Below are 22,195 nucleotides of genomic sequence, written 5' to 3'. Positions count from 1 at the left end.
TCGGTACCTTAGATACCTCCAGCAAGACTCCAGACCAAACAACGCATCCGCGCCTACCACTCAGTCAGAAAAAACGACGAATCTCGACCGTCGACAATCGCAAAGAGCTGTGCCTAGCTCACGGGGCTCAGCAGAGGCTCCCGCGCTACGGCAGGCAGGCACAGCCCGGCAGCTCTCGCCAAGATGTTTTGGCCTGAGGCGACAGGTCTGGACTGGACCGGACCACGTTGCCACGGCTGCGATGATGAGGGGGTTCCTTCGGAGTGGGTTTGAGACGGGGAATCTGTTTTCTTCCATAGGCCCTGGTGCGGCTGAACTGGGCGATCGGCGTCATGACGCGTTCGGTTTGGTTGGAGACGTGGGAGGAGCTGACCATTGAAGACAGCTGGATGGACGAGATGTCTTAGTAGCGGCCGAGCAAGCGTTTGGCTACTCAATGTGCGAGATGCTTGTGAAAGTCGGTTCAGAATGCGAGGCCTTTGGGAACGAGCTGGCCAGCGGTGCGAGCGCGTCAACGAGTTTCAGACCAAAGGCTGGGCTGGTTGGACGCAATGCAAGCAACCAGAGCTATCAGAAGGCGAGCAGAGTTTCCATTGAAGCGCGGTAACAGACAGCAGACAGCAGTCCAGCCAAGCGGCTCTGCCGATCTGTTTGGAGTGGCAGCGTCTTGCGCCAATCAGTAGTGAAAAGTCGACTTGTTTCAAGTTGGTTCCTTCGACTGGCGGCGGATGGACAACAGCAGCGTGGGTCGCGAGGCAAGACGATTAGCATGTGTGCGGAGGAAGTCTTTTTCGCGTATAGGAAATGATGCAAAAGTCTCTGGCCAACAATGAGCAATAAGCATTGACTACCATAGAATTATGCTTAATTCATGTGATGGGTAGCGGTGATAGGGGGCGCCGGCTGGCCGGTGAGGCCACTCTGGGCTGCTGTCATTTCAGGCACTGCCCCGTTTAGTAACGTTTTGTCGGAGCCTCTGCCGCAGTTGCCTAGCTGGAGTTGTCCAAGCAGGCCAGTCGTGGGAACGGCATTTCGGACGCACCGGTGAAGGGTAAGTTACTGATCAACATCGCAAGTTAGCGCCTGGGTGCGTTTAAGTAGTGCCTAGTCGCATGTCTCGAATTGAATACACACCTCTCGCAACATTTCCAAACCACTCTTCCTCTCTCCCACCTACCTACCTGTACGCCGCTGCCGCCATCATGTCTCTCCATTCTCGTTACGAAATCAGAAAGCTCGGTCCTGAGCACTTGGACTGGGCCAAAGCAATCGTTGCCCATAGCAACATGTTCCACTCACCTGTATGGCCGGTAATATTCCCAGGAAGAAAAACAAAACGGACCTACGCACTTTTCCGGGCCTTCGACTACTTGTGCCGCCACGGCATCTCGTCCGGCTTCTCATACGGCGTCTTCGACAAACTGTACACATTCAAAAACGCCGACTCGATACCCTCAGGCGGACGGCTATACTGGGACGAGCGAGACGTCGAGGCAGACGGGGTGGACCTGCTGGAGCAAATGGACTTTCCGCTCGTCTCCGTCGCCATCTCTTACGACAGCATAAACCCGCTGGACAAGCACAGGATGAAGCCGCTCGTCGACATACTGCCGCCGTACGCGCTCATGTACCAGGAGCTCGAGCTGCTGGATCGGCGAGATCCGCGGTCGTGGAAGGCAACAGGGCCAAAGCAGGTGCTATTCCGCGCGGCGACGGCCACGCGGGTCGAGTACGAGGCGCAAGGCTTGATGAGGACGCTGTCTCAATGCGTCATGAAGGTGGCAGCAGCAAAGGGGTTTCGCGGCATCCAGATAGAATGCTCCCACGACGCCGTGACCAAGGCGTGGAGCAACCCGCCGGCACCCTTCAAGGGCCGGGTGGTGGCCAGGTTCAGCACGACCATGTACGAAGAGATTGACGAGCGGGGGAGGAAGGTCAATCCGTTTTACCCAGCCAAGCAGATGATGACGAGGGTCTACGTCGCGCTGTGAGACGCGTCGTGAGCAAAAAGAATAGAGAAATGGACTGTTTTCAACGTCTCGAGTGGTGTCTCACTGGCGACGCGAGATACTGTGAGAAGAGAGTGCATGTTCAATGCTAATGTCGATGCTGGGAGCAAATTCCAAATCTGCAGGCAGTGTTGTAGACGAGGAAGTTTCGGTGTCGTGAACATGTGAAGGAGGACAATGCAACCGGTGGATCGGTTCGTCCCATGCGCCACAACCGGCGGCTGGCCGACTCAGCCACACAGGCAAAAAAGTTCCAAACTCCATGCTATCTCCGACACCTCTACTACCACCATCCACCACACCACCACGACCATGGCGCCCTCGCAATCCTGCGGCGTCTGCGCCGACCAGCCTCCCAAATACAAGTGTCCATCATGTGAGCTGCGATAGTGAGTAGTATCCCGAGCACCGCACTACACCGCGGGCAACAAACACCACAAATCGTCGGCCGCAGTAGTAGACTGACTTGACTGCCCTGCCCGCGCGGCACGGCGCTCGCTGCTGCAGCTGTTCCCTCGCCTGCTACAAGACGCACAAATCCTCGACGCACGGCGACCCAGCCTCCACCGCCTCGGCGCCGTTTGCGTCCACGTCCACGTCTTCTACGTCCACTACTGTTGCTGCCAACCCGTCAGCAAATCCTCCCGCTGCAGACCACCACCTCTCCGCCGGCCTGCCACCAGCAGCAACAACAACGCCAGCACAAGCACAACCGACCACCGTCGCAGGCGAAGCTTCAACGCCAACAAATCCAAACCCAACCACCTCGCCGTCCTCCCACTCATCACCCTACGCACCCCTCCTCACGCACCCGGCCCTCTCCTCGCTCTTCACGCGCTACCCGTCCCTGCGCCCGCGCCTCGCGCGCATCTACGCGTCAACGCGCGAACCGGATCCGGACGCTCCCACCACCGATTCACACTCACACTCCCAACACCACTACAACCGGCGCGGCGGCCGCGGCGGCCGCAGCAGGGGAGGACGGGGTCGCGGGCGGGGGGACAGCAGGGGAGGAGGAGGTGGCTACCGCGGCGGGCAGTGGAAGCAGGAGGTGGCGGACCGCAGCGCGGCGAAGCAGGTGCAGCGGATGCGGGCGTGGGAGGGCGAGGTGGGCGAGGGCGTGCGCGAGTTTGTGGAGTTGGTTGCGCTGATACGGCGGGGAGAGGCGGAGGCGCCGGGGGAGGGACGTGGAGATGATGGGCACGTGGTCATGTGAGGGGGGAGAGTTGGATGGAGCCAAGGTTATGGTGGTTGATAGGGAAGAGAGGACACTGAGAGCCATCCATGAACAGATTCCATCGTGCGGCAAGGCGAACGTCGAAGGGATGGATACATGTAGACGGATGGACGAATGGATAGGGAAAACCAAGATACCCAAAGCCTTGCTCGCGAGCAAGCAGCTCACAATCAACCGTACAGTATACACATTGCACCGCAAAGCCCACATTGAACTTTCAGCCACTTCAACCAAGTGTCGTCAACAGTGTGGCCGCGTACATATCCAGCTTTTGCACCATCATCCACTACAGCATCAAAACAACAGCAGGGCCTTCAATGGTATGTAGGTAAGCAGTAAAGAAATGCCTGTCCGATTCTCGAGTCTCGACAACCACACCCGCCACAATCTCTCTTTACCATCCATCCATCCATACCCCCCCTCCCGTCCTCCGAAAAGAGCCGCATTTCACAATATTCTGCGTGCTCGATTCAATTCCCTTCTCGCATGTTGTTTTCATTGGAAACCCCTGCCTGTCCGAAGATGGTCTCTGATGATGATGATGATGCTCCTCCTGCTCTCTGCCAATTCGTCCTTTGTAGTTGCGGACCGCTCGCTAGTTGTCTTCTGCGAGAGCCTCGCACTGACTGGCTGGTTGATTCTGCCTTCCTTGCCCTTGTTTCGTCTCTCTTGTGTCCTTTTTTTTTGCTTTGTTATCGGGTGTCGCGGTGGTTAGCGTAATGTCGCTGCCGCCACAAATGATGATGAGACCGACTGATGTCGGGTATCGGTCTCTCTTCCCTTCCTTTCGCCCATCTGCCCACGATGAATGTCGGTCTAAGTCACCCCAACACCGTAGACACTCCCATGTATCGCAAAAGACACGGCCACGCACCCAATCTACAATCGCTTTTATCTTTTTTGTTTGGTTGGGTCGGCGCGTCTAAAAGAGCGCCTCGCCGCTCTGCTCGCCCTCGAAGCCGTGGGTCTGCAGCTTGGCGCGGCGCCGCTTGTCGCGCTTCTTGCGGTCGTCCTGCTCCTGCTTCTGCAGCGCAAACACCTTTTCGATGGGCGCGGGCTCGAACGGTTCGGGGATGTAGTCGTCTTTGTCGAGGTCCTGTTTGGCCGTGCGTGGGGTGGTTAGCTGAGGCTCATCCTTGTGGTATGCCCGTTTCTCTTTTTGTCGGGGGTCCTGCAAGGCTCTATCTAGACTTGCGTGATTGGATTGATTTGGGCGAGACCAATGTGGGTAGATGCCGAAGATAAGGTACACGTACGATTTCTCCAAGCAGCAGGACGTTCTCGCCGCGCACGAGAAAGATGCCGCGGTTGATGTCGGCGTACAGGTTCTGCACGTAGATGCGCTCGACCGTGTCCTGGAGGACGAGATTTGCTGGGGGCCAGCGCGTCAGCAACGATTCAATCAACACCTCATACATGCCCCGCGTATGTCTGTCTTCGCGAACCGCCAGGCCGGTGTGGAAGCCCTACCGAATTGATCCCAACTCCTCAAGACGCCAATCAACTTGCGCCCGTCGCGCAGCGACACCATCAGCTTCTCTGCATCACACACGTTCGTCAGCCCGCTGCTATCCCGCATTGTCGGCGTCGACACTCAAAGAAGAGCGAGAGCAGTCGCCTTGCGGCATTGAGCCGTGTGCTGGCAAGCTCCTGCAGCTCCCACTCTCGCCTTGCCTATTGGGCTGTTCCCGGGTCTCACTGACTGTCTGTCAAGTCCAACAGCTGCGCGGCCGTGGTGAACATTTGCGGCGGCAGCTGCGGCACGGCCATTGGCGGCGGTGGGCCCGGCGGACCTTGCTGCTGCTGTTGCTGCTGTTGCGGCGGCGCACCGGGCATCTGCTGGGGAGGCGGCTGGGGCGAGGCGCCCGCGGCGGGCGAAGGGTCGTGGATGGAGAGGTTTTCCATTGCTGGTTGGCGAGCGAGTCGGGAAGAATCTGGTCGGTCGGTCGTTGTCGTGTGTGGTGAGGCGGTCTTGATCGGTTTGCTTGGTGGCGCAAGGACAGAGAGGCGTTTGGCGGGAAGAAGAAGATTCGAATGGAGACGCGTTTTCAAGGCCAGTCCATGACCACTGGTGGTAGACGGTGCGTGGGTCGAGGGAGCGTTCGTCGCTGGATTGAAAGTGGTGACTGGGCGGCGCGCAAGCACTGACTTGGTGTTTTGGCGGAGGTCAGTGTGTTGGATACTGCCCTGGCCTGTGGTTGACGTTATGGACCAAAACGGACAGCGGTGAGTCGGCCCGCTGCCACGAGCCTCGTCTGTGCGCAGGGGGAGCGGTCTGAGAGCTGTCGCCTGAGGCACTTGGTTCGCTTGGGTGCACAGTGGACGTGGAGAGAGCAGACCGCCGCAACGTGTACGAAACCCTTTCAATTCCAATTGCCTTGAATGAGTATGTTCCTTTTCACCGCGCATACAGCAATGGAGTGACTTTGAAAGTAAGTGTTGATTGCAACCACCTTAAAAAGTAATTCTTTTGAAAGCTCCAACTAAGCCAAGAATTCGAGCAGCGAAGCAAGAAAGTGGTTTTGAAAAAACGCCGTCCCTGGGGCTATACAGTGCCCGCATCTGATGCCCGATCCGAAGAGTCGTCCTTCATGAGAGGGTATCACAAGTCGAAGCGTCAGTCAGTTACCTATGCCTGCACGTCACCGTTGCCCGTCCCGGAAAGCCTCAAACCACCCCGCTCCTTCTGTCAAGCCAAGACTGCCCTCTGCTCCTTTGCGCGGTTATTCCAATCCCGTCTCTATACACCATGTGGATATCTCTTGATGCCAGACAATCCCAAAAATAACTCCAGGCCTATGCGGGGCCGAAAAAGAGAAATGAAAAGAACAAAATGGGGAAACGGGTTTGTTGTACCCGCTCAGTGACCATGCTTGTCTGCATGCTTCACGTACATCTTCTTTGTGGGAGCCTGTTTTGGCTCGTCGTCCATGTGCAGCATTCTGGCCTGGTTCATCATGCCTTCGATCCACTCAAGCTTCTCTTCGGACAAGTCGTGCTTCTTCGCGGTGGGGCCTGCGAGACCGACTTCAGATCCAGCCCAGGACCTTTGCGAACTGACGGAGTTTCCAAAATCCTCTCTTCCCCTAGAGCTATAGCTTGACATGGCGCTACCAGGTCGAGATCTGGATGCTGAGGCGTTGCTGTTGCCGGTTGCAGGGGTACCGAGGAACTTGGATTTGGAGTTGGACCCAGTATTACTGTGCGAACTGGTCGGCCTGACGCCCTCGGGCGTGTGCTCTACTCCAAGAATCTCAAACTTGCTGTCAGAGACGACGCGTCGGCTGTGATGCTCAACATATTGTCGCAGGTATTCTCCCAGGTCGGCCCATCCACCTCCAACGCGGACCATTACCCTTTCGCCATTGGGTCCAACACGGCGCACGAACAGCTTGATTGGCTTGTCCTGGCCTGGTTGGATGAGGTGGTAGAGCTTGATGCCCGAATCTCGCTGCTGGAATGTCCGGGGGCCAGAACCGTGGTCAGATTTGACAGGAGACAAGATCATCGCTGGAGTACTTGGTTTACGAGAAATGCGGAGTGACGAAGGAGGACGAGAACCAGCGCGAGATGCTGAAAAAGTACGAGTCGATCTGGATGCCCAGTCTGTGGGCGAGTTGTCTCCACCAGAGGAGAGATGAATCGGGGCATGCACCGAGGTAATGATTCTGCGAATCTGAGCCTCCAAGTCCTGCGTGGCACTTGATTGTCTCCGGTGTTGGTTCTTCCGAGCAAGGCGGAACGAAGATTCAGTGGGAGACAACGAGCCTCTCTCAAAGACCCGGGAGTCATCATCTGAGTCGACGCCGCCCGACATGCCAGAAGATTGGCGGCCCTTTTCGCGCCGTTTCATCATCGCAGCATTCAAAGGTGGTCGAGTTCTAGTCTTCCGTCCTGGGAGAACACGAACGGACGGAGAGTCGTCAGGAGTACCAACGCTAGAAGTCGATCGCAGCGAACCAATGGAGCGATGGCTACCCCGAAGATCACGTTCTGGTGTAGTGCCAGCCGACAGAACATCATCACCCGCGTCTGAGGACGTCACAGTCTCGGCTTTCCTTCCAGCATTTTCCCCCGCCATTCCATCAGAACCCTCGAAAGGCTCATTCTTGGCCTGATTCCGTCCGAATTCCGGCGAGAGTGGAGTCAATGGTGTAGAGGACTTGTCATCCTCCTGGAAACCACTGCTCTCCATGTTTTTGAGAAGAGGCTCTGCAAGACTCACGGCCCTGCGATCTTGAGCCGCGTCGGTTTCCTTGGCCATTGAGCTCCCCGCGCTATCTCCAGACTCTTCGAATTCATCGCTGTCGATATCCTCGGGATGCAATGTAAAGGCGCGAGAGCCGGATTTGGTCGGAGTTCCTTCGATAGTTTCGAGTCGGATTTTGGGGGCAAGTTTGAAAGGTGAGATGTGCAACTGAGGGACCGAGCTCGACCGGTTGCGTTGGTGACCCCGGTCGTGTTTTGAAGGCGAATCGAATCCAAAAGTGGTAGTGGACCTGTTGATACCCGGTGAAGGTTCCGCGGCCCGCTCCGAAAGGTTGGGTGAATCGTTTGATGTTTCAGACAACAAGGTGAAGGGACTGTCTTCAGGTGACAAAAACCGGCTGTCTCTTGGACTCGTCAATCGGGATCCTCCAAACGGTACGGGTTGGTCAGCACCGCGAGCCGACGTTGGGCGCGTCAACTTCTCCGCCGGTCGAGACATGAGCATGTCGGCTTCGAAAATTCGGCGTTGAGCTTCGGAACACCATTTTCCGTAATCGGCCTCAAGTCCTTCGAAATCGTCTATCCAGTCGTCTGGGAGCGTGTCGTTCATGTCCTCGAGAGCATCCAGCATCCGGTCAAGCTTCTGCCCTAGACTTCTTACTTGTGTCTCCAACACGCCACGTATCGTCTGGGCAGCTTCCTTCCACTCGGCCAGGGCCTTTTGCGAGGGCTCCAACTCCTTTGGTGGAATGAGGGAGTCCCAGCCTAGGCGCAGCGCTTTTTTAGCCTCCTTCAAACCACCCAAAAATTTTGGAACGTCGCGCAAGACGGCAACTCTCATCGTCCACGTGCGCGACAGCTGATTAAGGTAGGATAAACACGGGAGAGCCTGAAGCATCGTGTGGGTCACGACGTAAGAGAAGTCGTCTAGCAAATGTAATTCGGCGCGTTTCTTTCCATCGTTGGGCGCCGATTGCCAGCGATCCATGGGGTACATGTCGAGAATGTATCCCTTGAGCTCATCCATGTTGAGGTCATCCAATTCGTCCTTGATTTGGTCGAGCCGTTCTCCATATTCTTGAACACGCGTAGCAGGCAATGAGCCCCAGTACGCGACGCGAACACCCTCGGACCCTGGGCATTCCTCCGCGATGCGGTCCAGTTGCCGAGGTGGCTCCTCAAACGTTTCCGGCCAATTCCATTGTTCCAATTCGGCGCACCAGGCCTTGATCTTGTGAGTAGCCGAGGCAACTCGCACACCAAGGTCCTTTTCCGTAGCAGAGGCGTTGGACAGCGAAGCGAGGAGGGTTTGGTCGTTGGGGGCGCTGGTGGACGAGTCGACGCCCTCGGTAAAAGCTTTGAGGGTGGCCGAAGGCGAAATGGGCCATGCAGCGTCGAAGGCGCTGACATTTCGGCGACGATCGCGCGTGGGCGAAGGTGAGGGAGCGTCGCCGACTTTCCTGCGGTCGAGAACGGGTGCCGAGAGGGACAGGGCGCTGGGGGGACGTGAGGTCATTGCGGAGGAAGAAGGATCAACTGCGCATTGAGAGCTGTTGTTGAAGAGAGGAAGAAATGTTTACAAAAGCGGGAGCGGGAGCGGGTGGGTAGATGTGTGGTAGGTTGGGGAAACGCGTCGCGCAGAAAGGTGGAGGGTGCCGGGCCGGGATGTTCGTTATTTCACCAGGAACGGTTCCTGCAATTATTGGATCTGAGACTGGCTCGCAAATGAGGGCGGCGATGATGATTGGCGCCAGCTGCTCGGGGTGCCCCGCGCGTGGGTTTGGTTGGTGCCGGGTGCCTGGCTTTGAAGAACAACAACAATAATAATAATGACAGCCCGTCTCGGTCCTCTTGACAACTCCCTGTCGCCTGTCAACCCAACTGTCAACAACTTGACATGGTCCATCCCCCAGAGATCCGCCACCGCGTCGCACATCAGCTCCACGCCGCGCCCATCATGTCCACCGCACTAAAAGGGGCCAGGTGGATCTTCAGCCCTGCAGAGGCGATCTCCGGCTGAAGAAGATGCTGTCTTTACATTATTTTGCTTTTCTTTTTTAAGCAACTTTGTCTTGTCAGTGCTTTGCCTTTTCTTTTGCAAGCCGCTCCTCGCGAGCCAGCGCCTCGACCCTGCATCTTCAAATCAGCGCCAAATTGTCAAAGTTTCCTTGCGCCCGCGTCTTACCTCTGCAGCGTGCCGAAACCCTCAATCACACACGAAGCCATCCACTGCCACCAGACGCCGCCGAGGAACGGCACGTTGTACTTTTTCAGCTTGCGCGCCAGTATAAAACACTCGACGCCATGACAAACCACCAAAAACCAGAGCACGATTGGCTGCATCGTAGCCACAAATGCGGCAAAGCCCGGCGCATGGCCCAACACGTTGTCGTAAATGAATGATCCCGGCAATGCGTTGGCGCGCCTCGACACGAGAATGAAAGACAGCAGGCAGACGGTAAAGACGAATGCGTGCAGTCCGCGAGGTCGCGTGTACTTTTTGACGCTGACGTCGCTTCGTCCAAGGCCAATAACCGCGTCCTTGTCCATCTTGACCAGTCGCTCGCGGGCTTCGCGCCATGACTTCATGGGCGGATCAAGCGGGATGATGTGGTGCTTGCCAGACGTCGCAATGGTCATCGACTCCAAGGACATGTCTGCAAGGCGAGCATTTCGGGCCTTGAAGGACGAGACGCCGCAGAAATACTCAAGATAACGGCAAACCTTGAGGCTATGTGTTCAGCCACACCCATTCCGGAACGGGTCAGTCAGTTTTGAGGGTGGCATACCGAGTCATGATGGTCAGCGTTCATATGTGAGAGAACACGCTGCTTGGCGGCAGCATCCTGCGACTGCGAGTCGGCCATGGCGGTGGTGAGCGGGGATGCTGAAGCCTGGAGAGAGCTCGCTGTCGCTTCACGTCGATGAGCTGGCAGAGGCAGGTAGCCGCTGTCGGAGGGCCGAGGTGCTAGCCTGGAGCAAAAGTCGTGGCCATCCAGCGCGTCTGACTTTAGATCTTCAACTGCTATTTGCTCTCACCACTGCAGAGCTTTCATCTTGTTGCAATGCTCTTCAATGCTCGAATTCGTCGATACCAAGCCAGGGAGGCTCGTCCTTCGCAACTTTGATCAAACTTCGCAGGGACCAAGATCCGAGCGATCTCCCGGACGAGAGACACAGATCCCGTGAACTCGCGTCCTCAGACAAGCACCAGCGCGCCGGCGTCGAACTTTGAGCGCGGGATGACAGCAGCTGCAAAAACGGGAGGAACACCGAGGTCATGCGCAGTGTTCCCAGCCCCTTTGCACCGTCGGCATTGGTGTCGCTGTGGCCGTTGCACACCAAACGTCAAGTCAGAACACACATCTCTGATGACAGCGATCAACTCGCTTTGCCACCAGATGTGCAACCCTCAGGCAGCACCAGTGACATGAACATGTTTGCTAGCGCCGTCTTCCCGGCCCCCCTCCCGTGGGAGCTCCCTCCCGCCCGCTGGCGAGGAACGAGGGACGAAGGACAACAGGGATCCGCAGTCCTACCGCTTGGCCTACCCGTTTGGCAGAAGGCTCTCGTCATTTCTGCATAGATGCAGCTGCCATTGATATCATACTCGAATCGATCGAGTAGTCTCTGTCTCCACTAGGCTGAGACGCGCACCCTGCCTCCGAAATTGAATCATAACTAGCCGAAAAGACACCAACAGACGTTGCGCATGACGCTCCGCCGTCTGCCAAAAACTTGGAACAGTGCACGGATTCCCGCAGCAGCATCAGCCCAGCCCGGGGAGTGGTGGTAGCACGGCGCTGCGGAGGATTCGGCCTAGACGTGCGAGATCGAGACCTTCTCCCCACCGTTCGCCGTGCAGGGCACCAACCCTGCCTCTCCTGCTGTCTTGCGTCAGAGGCTCCAATGCCCTCCAGTCTCTGTCCTGCAGGGGTCTCAATGACCATGACCAGCAAACCTGCTGAAGCACCAAGCATCTTTTCCTCTCGGCAGCCCCCGTCCATTTCCTTTTCTCAATCTCCTGTACCTACCTCGAGTCTACCCTTTCCAAACTCTACACTTCCTCCTCACATCCTCTCCAAAAATCACAAGTCACTTGAACCAAAAGTCTTTACATCAAAAAAACCTCGACCAAGACTAGACACCAACCACCATGGCGGACAAGACTGAAGAGACCCAAGCCTCTGCTGGCGCTCAAGGACAGGCTCAAGCCTCTGGCTCCGGTTCGATTGGAGGCCAGGCATCGAGCAAGACGGCCGAGAGAAAGAAGCCGCAGAAGCTGGGTAAGAAGCAGCCCGAGCCTCAGCAACAACCCACGCCTGAAGAGTCGCCCGAATCTGATGACGGCGACAAAGACGACGACCCAATTCCGGAGCCTCGCCAGCAATCACGGCGCCGCCAGTCTCGCGGACGTGGCCGCAGAAACGTCCCCGACAGCGACACCGAGTCGGTTGCGCGGTCTGATGTGTCTGCCACCGGAGGACGTCGCAACCGCCAGCGCCAGAGGCAAAAGACCAAGCAGGGCGGAGGTCCGCTCGACGGCATTTCCGAAGGTCTGCCCGGCGGAGAGCTCGTCAACGGCGCCACGGGTGCTGTGCAAAACACGGCAGGCAACGCCGTCAACCAAGTTGGCAACACGGTCGGCCAGACATTGGGCGGTCTTACGGGCGGCGGCAAGAAGGAAGAGGACGGCGGCGACGACGGCAAAGGCGAGCAGCTGCGGCTGCGCCTTGAGCTCAACTTGGATATCGAAGTACAGCTCAAGGCAAAGATCCACGGTGATCTTACGCTTGGATTGCTGTAAGTAGCGCCAAACCCTCGACGCACCGATCACTCGATCATTTGCTGACAGGAGTTTAGGAACTAAGGAAATGCGGCGTATGGATGTACGCGAGCGACGCGTTGGACAGGACGGGACGGGTAGCAGCGCCGGTAGCTTGCAGATTGGATGCATGTCGTTTTCGTCTCTTTTTCTTACCAATTTTTTGGCTTCTTTTTTCTTTTTTTGCTCGCTTTTCTCCGTAGCTTCTAATTTTCCGGGCATGGAGGAGCGTCAAGTCACGATTGCACGTCAGACATGGGACGATTTTTCTTTGGAAGGCGCACGGCACGGGACGCGTTGGATGGCTGGTATCGCACTGGTGTATGTTAACACGACCAAAATACGCTCCGTCTCTTGTGATGATGAGTAGCTGCAGTGTGACTGCGTGTAAGCCATGTCGAGGTTGGACAAGCGGATGCGCCGCGATTTGAGGAACCCTGGCTCTGCTTCTCGAAGTGCTGCGGGGCGATGGCTGGCAAGCCCCGGCCACGATGCTGGTCGCTTTCGTCACCGGCCGCTTTTGCATCGGGGACGCCTGAATCAAATTGACCCAGCATGACCAGGATGCCCGCTTCCTGTAGCCACCATTGACGTCACGCTCGAAACGGCCGGGTGGGAGCAAGTTGCAGCATGCAATCCGTCTATACCAAGTTCAAGTTGCCTCCTGACGTGAAGGTCTGCACGTCTGGCCAGACCGCCGTCATGAACTCCATGACCCTGTCCCTCTCCCTGTCACTTCCAAGTGTTGGTTAGCCTTGCTTTCTGTCTTTCCCTCTCTTCTCTCTTCTGCCTGTGTGCTCCCGCGTCTCACCACACTGCATTCTCTCCGCTTTCTTCCTCTCTTTGCTCCGACCTACCTTGGACCCCTTCCACCGCCGCCACTCGTCCCTACTACTACTACTCTCGCCTGTCTTCTCTTTTCCCGTTTCTTCTTTCAGAGAGGAAATACCCCCCAAAAGTCGTACCACATCCAACCGTTCTCCGTCAACCTTTTTTCAACAAACAACTCTCCCATCACCCAATCCACCACCACCACTCGCCACCATGTCCGACTCGGAGAGCGACCACCGCGAGGTGCCGGCCCAGCGCACCATGATGCAGCAAGAAAAAGCAGAAGCCGCATACAAGCAACAACGACGCGAGCAAGGGCTGCAATCGAACCGGTCGCGGTCAGCGTCGCGGCGGGCGCGGCGCCAACGCATCCAAAAGATGATGGCCGAGGGCAAATACATGAAGACCAACAGCCTCGAGGCGCTCGAGGAGGCCGACGCCAACGGCGAGCTGCACGAGCAGCGAATGTTTGAGCGCATCGGCCCCGACAGCACGTCCATGGACGGGCCCGTCACCCACGCCCGCGCCATGCGCGGCGAGATTCCCATGCGCGGCACCAACCCCAACCAGCCCTACCGCATGGACCCCCAGCAGCAGAAGAGCTCCCTCGATGACACCGACGGCCTCAAGCTCAAGCTCGAGGCCAATCTCGACGTCGAGATTGAGCTCAAGGCTAGTATCAGGGGTGATTTGACCCTCAGTCTCTTGTAAGTTTTGCTTTCCCCCCCCTCCCCACCCCCTGCCTGTTCCCTACCCCCTCTTCCTGCGCTTTTCGCACCTCGTTCGTCGTTCGTCGTTGTCATCCTCGATTGACGCACCACCTCCCTTCTCTTGCGGTCTTTTGCAGCGAGTAGAAAGAGACGAAAAGAAAAAAGAACGAGAACGAAGAGATTATTCGCGCGCGAGCCATAATGTCTTTCTTTACAGCCGTTAGGCTGATCTGTTTTTCCCGTCGTCATCCAGAGAATAACCAGCTATGTGCTCCTCTGTAGTGCGTGATCGAAAGGTATCAGCCAAAGCACGAGCGAGCGAGCGAAGCGGAAATATTACTTGTTCCCACCCCCTTCTCTACGCGAGTCAAGAAAAAAAAGAAACCAGAAAAAAGCGACTCGGCCAGTCAGCCAGCACCAGCAACTAGTCGGCCTTTAGCCAGTCGGTTGTCTGTGGGTTGCTGTCTGTCAGGCAGGAGGTGTTTCTGCTACTGTCTATCTGCCACGTCATGTTAACGAGCCAGTCCAATCTCTTTTGCTGCTTGCTGTTGCGCGTTTTTTTGGAGTTGCTGTCTGTCTGTCTGTCTGTGTCGGTCGGGCTGCCTGTTTCCACTGCTGCCTGCCTACTTCCACCTTCTTCGTCTGACTTGCAGTAGCTCCTAATCCACGCAACCAGCATCTCAGCATCAGCATCAGTTTGGTGGTTGGCTCGTTTTCCTGTCTTGTCTGACTGGCAGTAGCTCCCACCTCCTTGCCTGACAACACACACACACCCTCTACCTTATCCAACTGACTGGCTTGGCTTCCTGACTACTCCTTGGCTGCTCGACGCCTGTCTTTCTGCCTTTCTTTTTTTTTCTTCTTCTCTCGCGCGGCGGCCAGGGCCAAGTTCGAGCAACCCCGAAATCTTCGTCGATCACGCACGCTTCTCCTTCGATCCGCCGTCGTTACACGAGCCGCAGAGGGGCGAAAGCAGCGGTCCGTCGGACGCGGAACATTGATTTTGTTTTCGGAAGGCCCGTGGATTCAAGGAAGGAAAGCCGGAAAGAAAGTAAAGTTTTGGTTGTTGTTGTCGGAAATGCCCCGTTGATGTCCTCATGACGTTTGAATATTCTTTCTCTTTTCCTCATTTCTTTCGCATTTTTCCTTCGCTCCCTTTCAATTGTCTGTTTATTCATTAGCAGTATTGCCTCCTTGTTTTCTTTTCAATGGGTATCGGCAAGGATGGAATGGGTATTTGGTGTTCAGAATAATAAATGTCTCTCTTCAACTCCCCCACTCGTCTGCTGTTGTTGTTGTTCTGTTGTCAAGCAAACAAGGCGTGAGCGGCAGCTGTTGCTGTTCCTAAACTGCCCACTACGCCGACTGGAACAAATCTCCCCCGCGGGCTTCAAAAGGCAATAGCCAGACAGACAGGGCGGGTATCCAAAACTGTCCGTTGGCTAGGTAGCTGCAACTCAGTCAACCAGTCACCCGCCCTGTCTCACCAGTCAGCCAGTCAATCCAAATCTCCCTTCAACTCATCTTCAGCCCCAACACCACCAGAACCACCACCACCACCACCTGCCGTTTCCTCTCTTTGAATTCCGGTATTCCGGTTGGTGCCGCTGCGGTCACCGGGCAGGCAACTCAGGAGCTCTCAACCACATCCATCGCTCCCTTTCCTCTTGTGTCATCAATCTCGCCTAGGCCATTTGATCACATCACGCGGCGGACGACTGTCTTTGGACGTACAGAAGGGCAACGAATGCAGGGCCTCTGTGCCCGGACGCGCGTAAAGAGCGGTGCGCAAGGCGACTCGGGTGGAAGAGGTTCGGTAGGGACGTATGTAGGTCCCTAAGGAGGCAGGCAAGCGCGGAGGGACGGACGATGCTGCGCGCGCGCTTCAATCTAGGACAGACAGGGTCAATCAGTCAGTTTCATCCGTTCGCCCAAAAAGGAATCACTCACCGGCACCCACCGCTGGCTCCCGCACCTCTCCCATTTCGCGTACTATACACGCCTTTCGCCGACGACTGATTACGTCGAGTCTGCCTGCCCCTGACGTGACGGCCGCTTGCTCCCGCACCCACCCCTATCCATCCATCCTCGTCCCATCCATCGCCTCCCTCTCTGCCCTCGCCGCCAATGTCCGCAGCAGCTAGCTCACGCCGTCCGCATCGGCGCGCCCGCAGCCATCGCGGACATGAGCGAGAGCGACGGACGAGACGGACGAGACGAGGTGACGTCCAAACAGAGTGCGGTGCGGTGCGGTGTGAGAGCCGGGGGTGGGCACCGTGCGTGCGTCAGTTGCAGCGGGTGTACAGAGCGCGCGTGCACACCTAGTTACCACACCGTGTGGTGGTACGGATGCGTTTTTCGTGTCACCCCAACGGCTGCCCCCCAATCCCAAACAGAGGTTGCCCGTTGCTTTTCGGTCGTGGTGGGTGGCACGCAAGGGGTGCCTTACTTAGGTCGGTTGGTACCTCCAAGCAAGCAGGTACGGGGAACCTGATCTCTCTGATCGACTAAGGGGGTGGGTACGAGGGTACCTGGCAGGACGCAAAGGGCGGGCTGTCACCCGCTTCATGTCATGCGCGCCGTCAGGTTGACAGAGGTGCTTGTACAGGTACCTTATTCGAACGTCTGTCTTTCTGTCCGTCGTCAAAACAGGTGTACTCGAAAGGGAATGTCTTTTCCTCTTCAGCTACGTACTTACGTACTGGTATCAACAAAGTGCCGAATGACCTCTGAATCTGTCGCGGACTGCATTGCCCTCCCTTCTCGTTCGAGGTCGCTCCAGCTCCAGCTTCAGCTGGTACAGCAGGTTGTCCTTCTCCATATATGCATCCACTCTCAACCCTCGCTCAAGCAGACAGAGTCACACTCACTCGCTTGCTCTGCCAGCTCCTGTGCCATCCTGTCCAACTTGGCGTCAATGGGCTCCATGTAAAGCACTGCCCGTATAAACTGAATGAACTCGCTCTCACTCAGCGGCGAATCCGCCACCATGCCCGCCCAGCTAGGCAGGGCCCTGCCCCTGCTCCCCCGCATGGGCAGCGCGAGATCCTCACCGAGGGCGACGTAGACGGCAGCTGTGGCGAGGACTGAGGCGGGTGTAGAGCTCAGGTCTGAAATTTTGCAGCTAGTGGGACAGTGATTGGTTAGCAAGCTGGAGACGATAGATCATGGGGCACGCACGCCTCCAGACTCAGCTTGCGAACGTAGTCTGTGAACTCCTTCGCCTGTCCAATGATAGGCTCTCGTTGCAATTCTGCCAGTTCGGCGGGATGGGGCATTTGAAAGATCTCCTGCTTGGGTTTCTTCCTGCTCAAGTCTTTGTCTGAGGCGCCAGAGCTATGTTTCCTCTTGTTCCTTGACTTTGGATCCTCCAGGTGGTGCTCTTGGCAGACGTGGTTCAACATGATTCCTCTTTGCGCAATGGTAAGGCCGCGCTTCAGACACTCCTCGTAGTGCAGCACTGGCGTCGAGTAGGATAGCTTGAAAGCCAATACTCTCAGCACGACCGTTTCTGCCGCGTCGATTGCATTGCGCAACGATATGAATAGTGAGCCGTTGCGGAGAGGCGAAGCACATTCTGATGCGAGCCAAGGAGGACACAAGAACGGGTCGTCAGGGTGCAATAGGTGCCAGGCCGCGACAAGGATATGAGAAAGTTTTGATAATCCGTAGGTCAATTTGTCCGCGAGGTGCAGACAGGTCAGAGCGAGAGTCTGGGTCAATGTGAGCCATTCTCTGCCTTCACTCGGGCCTTGGGGTTGGAGGCACATACGTGGTTATCGAGGTACAGCGACGGATCTTCGCTTGACAATTTTGGAACAGCCTCTTGAAAGCGTGATATATATGTGTATGCGAGAGCGAGGGTCTCGTCAGGCCTGTTGATGATGCGTGAGCTAGCTCCATCAGCTTTTTGGTGTTCCAAGGTGCAACTGACATGTTAAGCACGTCCGAGAGGCGCTCAATCAAGAAGTCGGCGTCGAGGACGTCATTTTCATTTCGGACAAGGACAGTATCATGCATGGCTAGAGCTGGCCGAGCGTAGAAACAAGTGATGATTCCAGAAATATGGGTAGATGAACTGAGTGTGATGTTGAGAGAAGTTGGTGGAGGAGACGCGACGGACAGTCGCGGAATCACGGGATGGAACCTAGGGGACTAGTGGTCTGTGCGTCACGCTAACCTGCCGTCCCCAGGGCATCATGTCCTCGAGCCTTCCTTGCGCCGCCTTGGACGTCAACACAGAAGATTTCTCTATTCGGCGCTTTTTGAAATGCACGTCGCCTTCCATTTACATGCGCATCCTTCAAAAGTTGGCGTCGCTGGGTGAGTTGACTTTCGCCAACATGACGCCGTCCCTCAGCGTCACATCTGGGAGTTCCCCACGCACCGAATGTCATGATGCATCCACCCGTCGCTCTGGCACGAGCACTCCGGCCACGCCGCTCTCGACTGCAGGGACCCTGGTCGTAAACACTGGCATCGCTGGCGCTTCGGACGCGCTGTCCACCCTCAAATACCTTCCGCTTGGTTCTATTTTGGCTGTTGTGCCGCAAAGCTTGAGCCTCCCCTGCGGTGATGACTGGACTGAGCTCGATGCGTCATGCCTGGCATCAGATCACTGGAGACGGTTTGAGCCAACCTTCAAGGCAGATGATGTTGTCCTTCCTATGAAGGTCAAACGATTGCGCTACCATCTCATCCAACTGCTCGATGCAAAATGGATACGCGCAGAGACTGCTCGCCACGTCGACCAGCATCCAACCAATTTCGCAGTCGTCCGCCTATGGATCCTGCCGAATGATGTTGGCCGCGCGACCGTTGACCGCAGCTCCAGGAAAATTCAAGTGGCATTGGAATCCATCGTTCAATTGGTAAATATTTCGACTGACGTTTGGCACAATGTGTCGATTGAGACGACGGAAAAGTTTGACCCCTGGGCTTCCCCGGACGAGTCCTCACTCTTTTATCTGTTCAACACGCTTCCGTCTCCGAATCCCTCGCCGGAAAAGGTTGAAAACCCATTTTCCAAGACGGCGATGCTGGAACTCCTGGAGTCGAAGCCAGCCGGCCTCAAGTCGAACCTTTACCCTTTTCAGGCTCGCTCAGCTGCATTGATGCTGCAACGCGAAGCATCAGATGAACTCTATCTCGACCCTCGGTTGGAAGTCAGGCGGGCTCCAAATGGACGAAAGTTTTACTACTGCCCACGAGGAATGGAATTTCTGTATGCTCCACGATACTTCTCTTCGCAAAAGTCCGGTGTTCTGGCGGAGCTCATGGGCTCTGGAAAGACCGTCATTGCTCTCAGTCTCATTCTTGCAACGAAGAATCACATGCCCACGATACCTCCGCAGTACCAAAGGCCCCTAGTGCGAGATAGAGTTGGTACCCTTGTTGAGATGGCAGCCGCAGCCGCAGGCCGCCATGCGATTCCGTGGAAGAAAGTATTCGCTTCGCACACAGCACAGACTGGAGAGTTCTTAACAGCATGCGAGCAGGAGCTCCAAAAGAGTCCTCCAAATTACGAAATCCCTTCAAACCCTGTGCGATTCAATCGAAACACTACAGCGCCACCGCCTCGCAAGCTTCACATGTGCAGTACAACCATAGTTGTTGTGCCACCGAACCTTTTGCATCAGTGGTGCTCTGAGTTGAAAAAGCATGTCGAGGAAGGCGAGCTAAACGTCCTCGTCATGGACCACACCAAGAAGCCGCTGCCAGCTGCCAAGGAGTTGTCGAATTACGACGTCATCCTCTTCAGCCGCGGTCGCTTCGAAAATGAAGTGAGAGATGGTTCAGACGCGCAAGGAAGAAGACCCGGTGACTACAAGACCCCGCCAGTCTGCAATTGCCCTTATATTGGTTCCACCCGAGTCCGGCAATGCACGTGCTTCAGAGAATCGGATGTGTACGTGTCGCCGTTACGACATCTTCACTTTTTGAGGATCATGATTGATGAGGGTCACTCCTTCTCCTCTTCAAATTCCAACGCCGTCCAGGTGGCCCAGAAGCTTGTTTTGGCAGAACGGCGCTGGATTATCAGTGGAACTCCAGCTAGAGATGACCTTATATCTGTGGAAGTGGATCTTGCTTCAAATCAGTTTACGACTATGGAAGAAGACGTGCAGCTCCTCCGCGATGCTGTCCTGGAGAGAAGAAAACATTTTGACGGTAAAGAATCGACCGGCGCTGCCAAAACCTTAGGAACACTCGCTACCCATTTTCTCCAAGTTCGCCCTTGGTCTGAAGGCGCCGAGTGGGTTGAGCATGTGTATAGGCACGAGGACTCCAAGAACCGCACCCTTTCAGCATTTTCCAAGTGCATGGGCAAAACGTTGGAGCAACTCCTAATCAAGACGCAGCCGGCTGACATGGAGCGTGATGTTGTCCTGCCACGTCTGACACATCACGTAGTTCGATTGAAGCCAAGTTTCTTCGATAAAGTTACCGCGAACCTGTTTGTTTTTGTTCTCACCAACAATGCCGTAACGTCTGAACGCACTGATGTTGACTATCTGTTTCATCCAAAGAGCCAAGGGTCAAGAAACCGCTTAATCACCAACCTCCGTCTGAGCAACTTTTTCTGGTCTGGTTGGAAAGAGTCGGATATCGGTGGTGCTGTCGAGATTGGCTGCAAGTACCTGCTAAAGGAGGACGTCAAATGCTCTCCGGATGACCGCGAAACATTGGCAGCTTGCATCAAGTTCGCCGAGGAACTTGTTCTGCGCTCTGAGAGCTGGAAAGCCATGAGTCGGACACACGAAATTGGTCTTTTTGTCGACAATTGGCCGGAAAAGGCTGCTACTTGGGCGCTTGCAAATGACCCCGCCGAGCTTTACGGCGCCACTCTGCTCCACCAGGCCCAGAACCATGTGAATTCGAGGTTGAACGGCGACCCCATAGAACAGCTTGAAGCAGCAGGAACCGCAGCCGTCAACTCAATCATGGCCCAGTCGCACGACTTGGATAGTCTCGAAGACGGCAAGGATAAAGACCTTGTCAAAGGCATGCCGGCTTCCGGTATTCACGCCGAACTATCAGTTGAGCGTGTGCGGAAAGGTGCTGTCTTGAAAGTGAATACGAGTCCAAAGAAGGGTTCGCATAAAGGCAAAGTACCTGGCAAGGCATCAGCCAAAGCAAAAGGAACTGCAAAGACGCCAGTCAAGGGCGGACGTGGCAAGGCGGCCAAGTGAGTATCCAAGAGTTTTACAATCAACACAAGTTGCTAATCTGTTCTAGGTCCTCAGCTCCTGAGATTCAGACACTGCGCAAGCGACCTGACACGGGTATCGACTTGCTTTCTGATGCTCCCCTCGCCCACACCCACATCATTGGCACAGTGTCTGCGAAGCTCAGTTATTTGATTGACCAAATCTTGACCTATTGTCAAGAAGAAAAGATTCTCGTCTTTTACGACGGAGACAATTGCGCCTACTACCTCGCTCAATGTCTCGACATCTTGAATGTAAAGCACGAAATCTACGCAAAGGGCATCTCGAACGAGCATCGTTCAAAGTACATTGTCGCCTTTGCGCAAGACCCGAGTCTTCGAGTGCTCCTCATGGACGTGCGGCTCGGTGCTCTGGGTCTCAACGCCAACGCGGCGTCGCGCGTGTACTTTGTCAACCCGGTCTGCCGCCCGAGTATCGAGGCGCAAGCCGTCAAGCGTGCCCACCGCATCGGCCAGACGAAGCCCGTCCACGTCGAGACGCTCATCCTCGAAGGCACGATTGAGGAGGCCATGTTTGAGCGCTCGAAAGCCATGACGCGGAGCGAGCACTTGGAGGCCAAGACGCTCGAAGACGACGTGCAAATCACCGACATCATCCAGAACGCAAAGCTCCTTCCCATCTCACCCGAGGAGGCCACCGGCGAAGGACAGATGGCGCCATTACGTGTGCCGCAGCAAATCTTTGGCCGGCCGGGTCGCATGGCTGCTGTTAGCAGTCCCCCGAAAAAGAGGAAGGCGGATGTCCCAGACGACACGCCGCAGAGGAAGAGGGCCGACCGAACCACCAGAGAGGGAATGTCGACGCTAGAGCAGAACTTGCGGGATGCCATTGGCGATGCTTCGTCAAGTTCACGCATTTCGACACAACCTAGTTCTTCAGACTGGTCCGCCTCGGTGCCTGTACCACCGCTTGCTCCGGCGCAGCCCATGACGCAGGCGCGGTCCCAATCGCAGACAGAGCCGGAGCTGCCAACGCCACAGCAACTGACAAACGAGACGGCAGAGAGAAGGACAAGCCTGTTCGGCGATGGTGGTGGAGGTCCTGGGAGCAGCGGTGGCGCATGAGTCGGCAGGGAGAGGTTTACGCATAGCAAAAAGGGACTGGTTTTCCTTTCATATCTATTGCTACATCATGGTCTGGTG

At 56.0% G+C, this 22,195-nt stretch overlaps 9 protein-coding genes across 9 annotated transcripts; 5 read left to right on the top strand and 4 right to left on the bottom strand.

Moving 5' to 3' along the window:
* The first annotated feature begins 923 nt into the window (after positions 1-923).
* On the top strand, positions 924-2,149 carry BKA78DRAFT_303925 (uncharacterized protein). Its single transcript, XM_066887582.1, has one exon. The coding sequence runs from the start codon at positions 1,113-1,115 to the stop codon at positions 1,989-1,991; it is 879 nt and encodes a 292-aa protein (XP_066749980.1). The 5' UTR covers positions 924-1,112; the 3' UTR covers positions 1,992-2,149.
* A 172-nt stretch (positions 2,150-2,321) lies between these two features.
* BKA78DRAFT_291868 (uncharacterized protein) lies at positions 2,322-3,225 on the top strand (the record flags this gene model as incomplete). The annotated part of the gene is made up of 2 exons (XM_066885970.1): positions 2,322-2,398; positions 2,517-3,225. 2 exons carry the CDS (start codon positions 2,322-2,324, stop codon positions 3,223-3,225), a joined length of 786 nt encoding a protein of 261 aa, XP_066749979.1.
* Positions 3,226-4,319: 1,094 nt separating this feature from the next.
* On the bottom strand, positions 4,320-5,454 carry BKA78DRAFT_303918 (uncharacterized protein). Its single transcript, XM_066887581.1, has 3 exons — positions 4,950-5,454; positions 4,503-4,785; positions 4,320-4,342 (listed from the first exon to the last, which is right to left on the bottom strand). Exons 1-2 carry the CDS (start codon positions 5,149-5,151, stop codon positions 4,649-4,651), a joined length of 339 nt encoding a protein of 112 aa, XP_066749978.1. The 5' UTR covers positions 5,152-5,454; the 3' UTR covers positions 4,320-4,342; positions 4,503-4,648.
* A 217-nt stretch (positions 5,455-5,671) lies between these two features.
* BKA78DRAFT_303917 (uncharacterized protein) lies at positions 5,672-9,122 on the bottom strand. Its single transcript, XM_066887580.1, has one exon. It carries the CDS (start codon positions 8,969-8,971, stop codon positions 6,107-6,109), a length of 2,865 nt encoding a protein of 954 aa, XP_066749977.1. The 5' UTR covers positions 8,972-9,122; the 3' UTR covers positions 5,672-6,106.
* A 408-nt stretch (positions 9,123-9,530) lies between these two features.
* On the bottom strand, positions 9,531-10,322 carry BKA78DRAFT_291865 (uncharacterized protein; the record flags this gene model as incomplete). Its single annotated transcript, XM_066885969.1, has 3 exons — positions 9,531-9,585; positions 9,641-10,179; positions 10,245-10,322. 3 exons carry the CDS (start codon positions 10,320-10,322, stop codon positions 9,531-9,533), a joined length of 672 nt encoding a protein of 223 aa, XP_066749976.1.
* Positions 10,323-11,321: 999 nt separating this feature from the next.
* Positions 11,322-12,466, top strand: BKA78DRAFT_22103 (uncharacterized protein). The gene is made up of 2 exons (XM_066883672.1): positions 11,322-12,258; positions 12,319-12,466. Exons 1-2 carry the CDS (start codon positions 11,612-11,614, stop codon positions 12,323-12,325), a joined length of 654 nt encoding a protein of 217 aa, XP_066749975.1. The 5' UTR covers positions 11,322-11,611; the 3' UTR covers positions 12,326-12,466.
* Positions 12,467-13,324: 858 nt separating this feature from the next.
* Positions 13,325-13,822, top strand: BKA78DRAFT_291863 (uncharacterized protein; the record flags this gene model as incomplete). The annotated part of the gene is made up of 1 exon (XM_066885968.1): positions 13,325-13,822. One exon carries the CDS (start codon positions 13,325-13,327, stop codon positions 13,820-13,822), a length of 498 nt encoding a protein of 165 aa, XP_066749974.1.
* Positions 13,823-16,453: 2,631 nt separating this feature from the next.
* BKA78DRAFT_22084 (uncharacterized protein) lies at positions 16,454-17,882 on the bottom strand. Its single transcript, XM_066883671.1, has 5 exons — positions 17,756-17,882; positions 17,594-17,696; positions 17,002-17,534; positions 16,520-16,945; position 16,454 (listed from the first exon to the last, which is right to left on the bottom strand). The coding sequence occupies exons 1-4, from the start codon at positions 17,839-17,841 to the stop codon at positions 16,657-16,659; spliced, it is 1,011 nt and encodes a 336-aa protein (XP_066749973.1). The 5' UTR covers positions 17,842-17,882; the 3' UTR covers position 16,454; positions 16,520-16,656.
* Positions 17,883-18,164: 282 nt separating this feature from the next.
* On the top strand, positions 18,165-22,117 carry BKA78DRAFT_291861 (uncharacterized protein; the record flags this gene model as incomplete). The annotated part of the gene is made up of 2 exons (XM_066885967.1): positions 18,165-21,010; positions 21,061-22,117. The coding sequence occupies 2 exons, from the start codon at positions 18,165-18,167 to the stop codon at positions 22,115-22,117; spliced, it is 3,903 nt and encodes a 1,300-aa protein (XP_066749972.1).
* Between the last annotated feature and the right edge of the window lie 78 nt (positions 22,118-22,195).

The sequence above is a fragment of the Phyllosticta capitalensis genome (assembly GCF_038381095.1).
Source record: "Phyllosticta capitalensis strain CBS 128856 chromosome Unknown BKA78scaffold_1, whole genome shotgun sequence".
NCBI classification, from domain to species: Eukaryota; Fungi; Ascomycota; class Dothideomycetes; order Botryosphaeriales; family Phyllostictaceae; genus Phyllosticta; species Phyllosticta capitalensis.
This window is presented reverse-complemented; position numbering and strand designations above follow the sequence as displayed.

What these genes read in the sequence shown, in the direction of transcription:
- BKA78DRAFT_303917 (XM_066887580.1), bottom strand. Translation starts at nt 8,971, where the DNA reads ATGACCTCACGTCCCCCCAGCGCCCTGTCCCTCTCGGCACCCGTTCTC.
- BKA78DRAFT_22084 (XM_066883671.1), bottom strand. Translation starts at nt 17,841, where the DNA reads ATGCATGATACTGTCCTTGTCCGAAATGAAAATGACGTCCTCGACGCC. An exon ending in CGCTGTACCTCGATAACCAC is followed by an intron (nt 17,535 to 17,593) that starts GTATGTGCCTCC and finishes ACATTGACCCAG; the next exon opens with ACTCTCGCTCTGACCTGTCT. An exon ending in CGCAAGCTGAGTCTGGAGGC is followed by an intron (nt 16,946 to 17,001) that starts GTGCGTGCCCCA and finishes CTGTCCCACTAG; the next exon opens with CTGCAAAATTTCAGACCTGA.
- BKA78DRAFT_22103 (XM_066883672.1), top strand. Translation starts at nt 11,612, where the DNA reads ATGGCGGACAAGACTGAAGAGACCCAAGCCTCTGCTGGCGCTCAAGGA.
- BKA78DRAFT_303918 (XM_066887581.1), bottom strand. Translation starts at nt 5,151, where the DNA reads ATGGAAAACCTCTCCATCCACGACCCTTCGCCCGCCGCGGGCGCCTCG. An exon ending in GCTGTTGGACTTGACAGACA is followed by an intron (nt 4,786 to 4,949) that starts GTCAGTGAGACC and finishes TGTGTGATGCAG; the next exon opens with AGAAGCTGATGGTGTCGCTG.
- BKA78DRAFT_303925 (XM_066887582.1), top strand. Translation starts at nt 1,113, where the DNA reads ATGTCTCGAATTGAATACACACCTCTCGCAACATTTCCAAACCACTCT.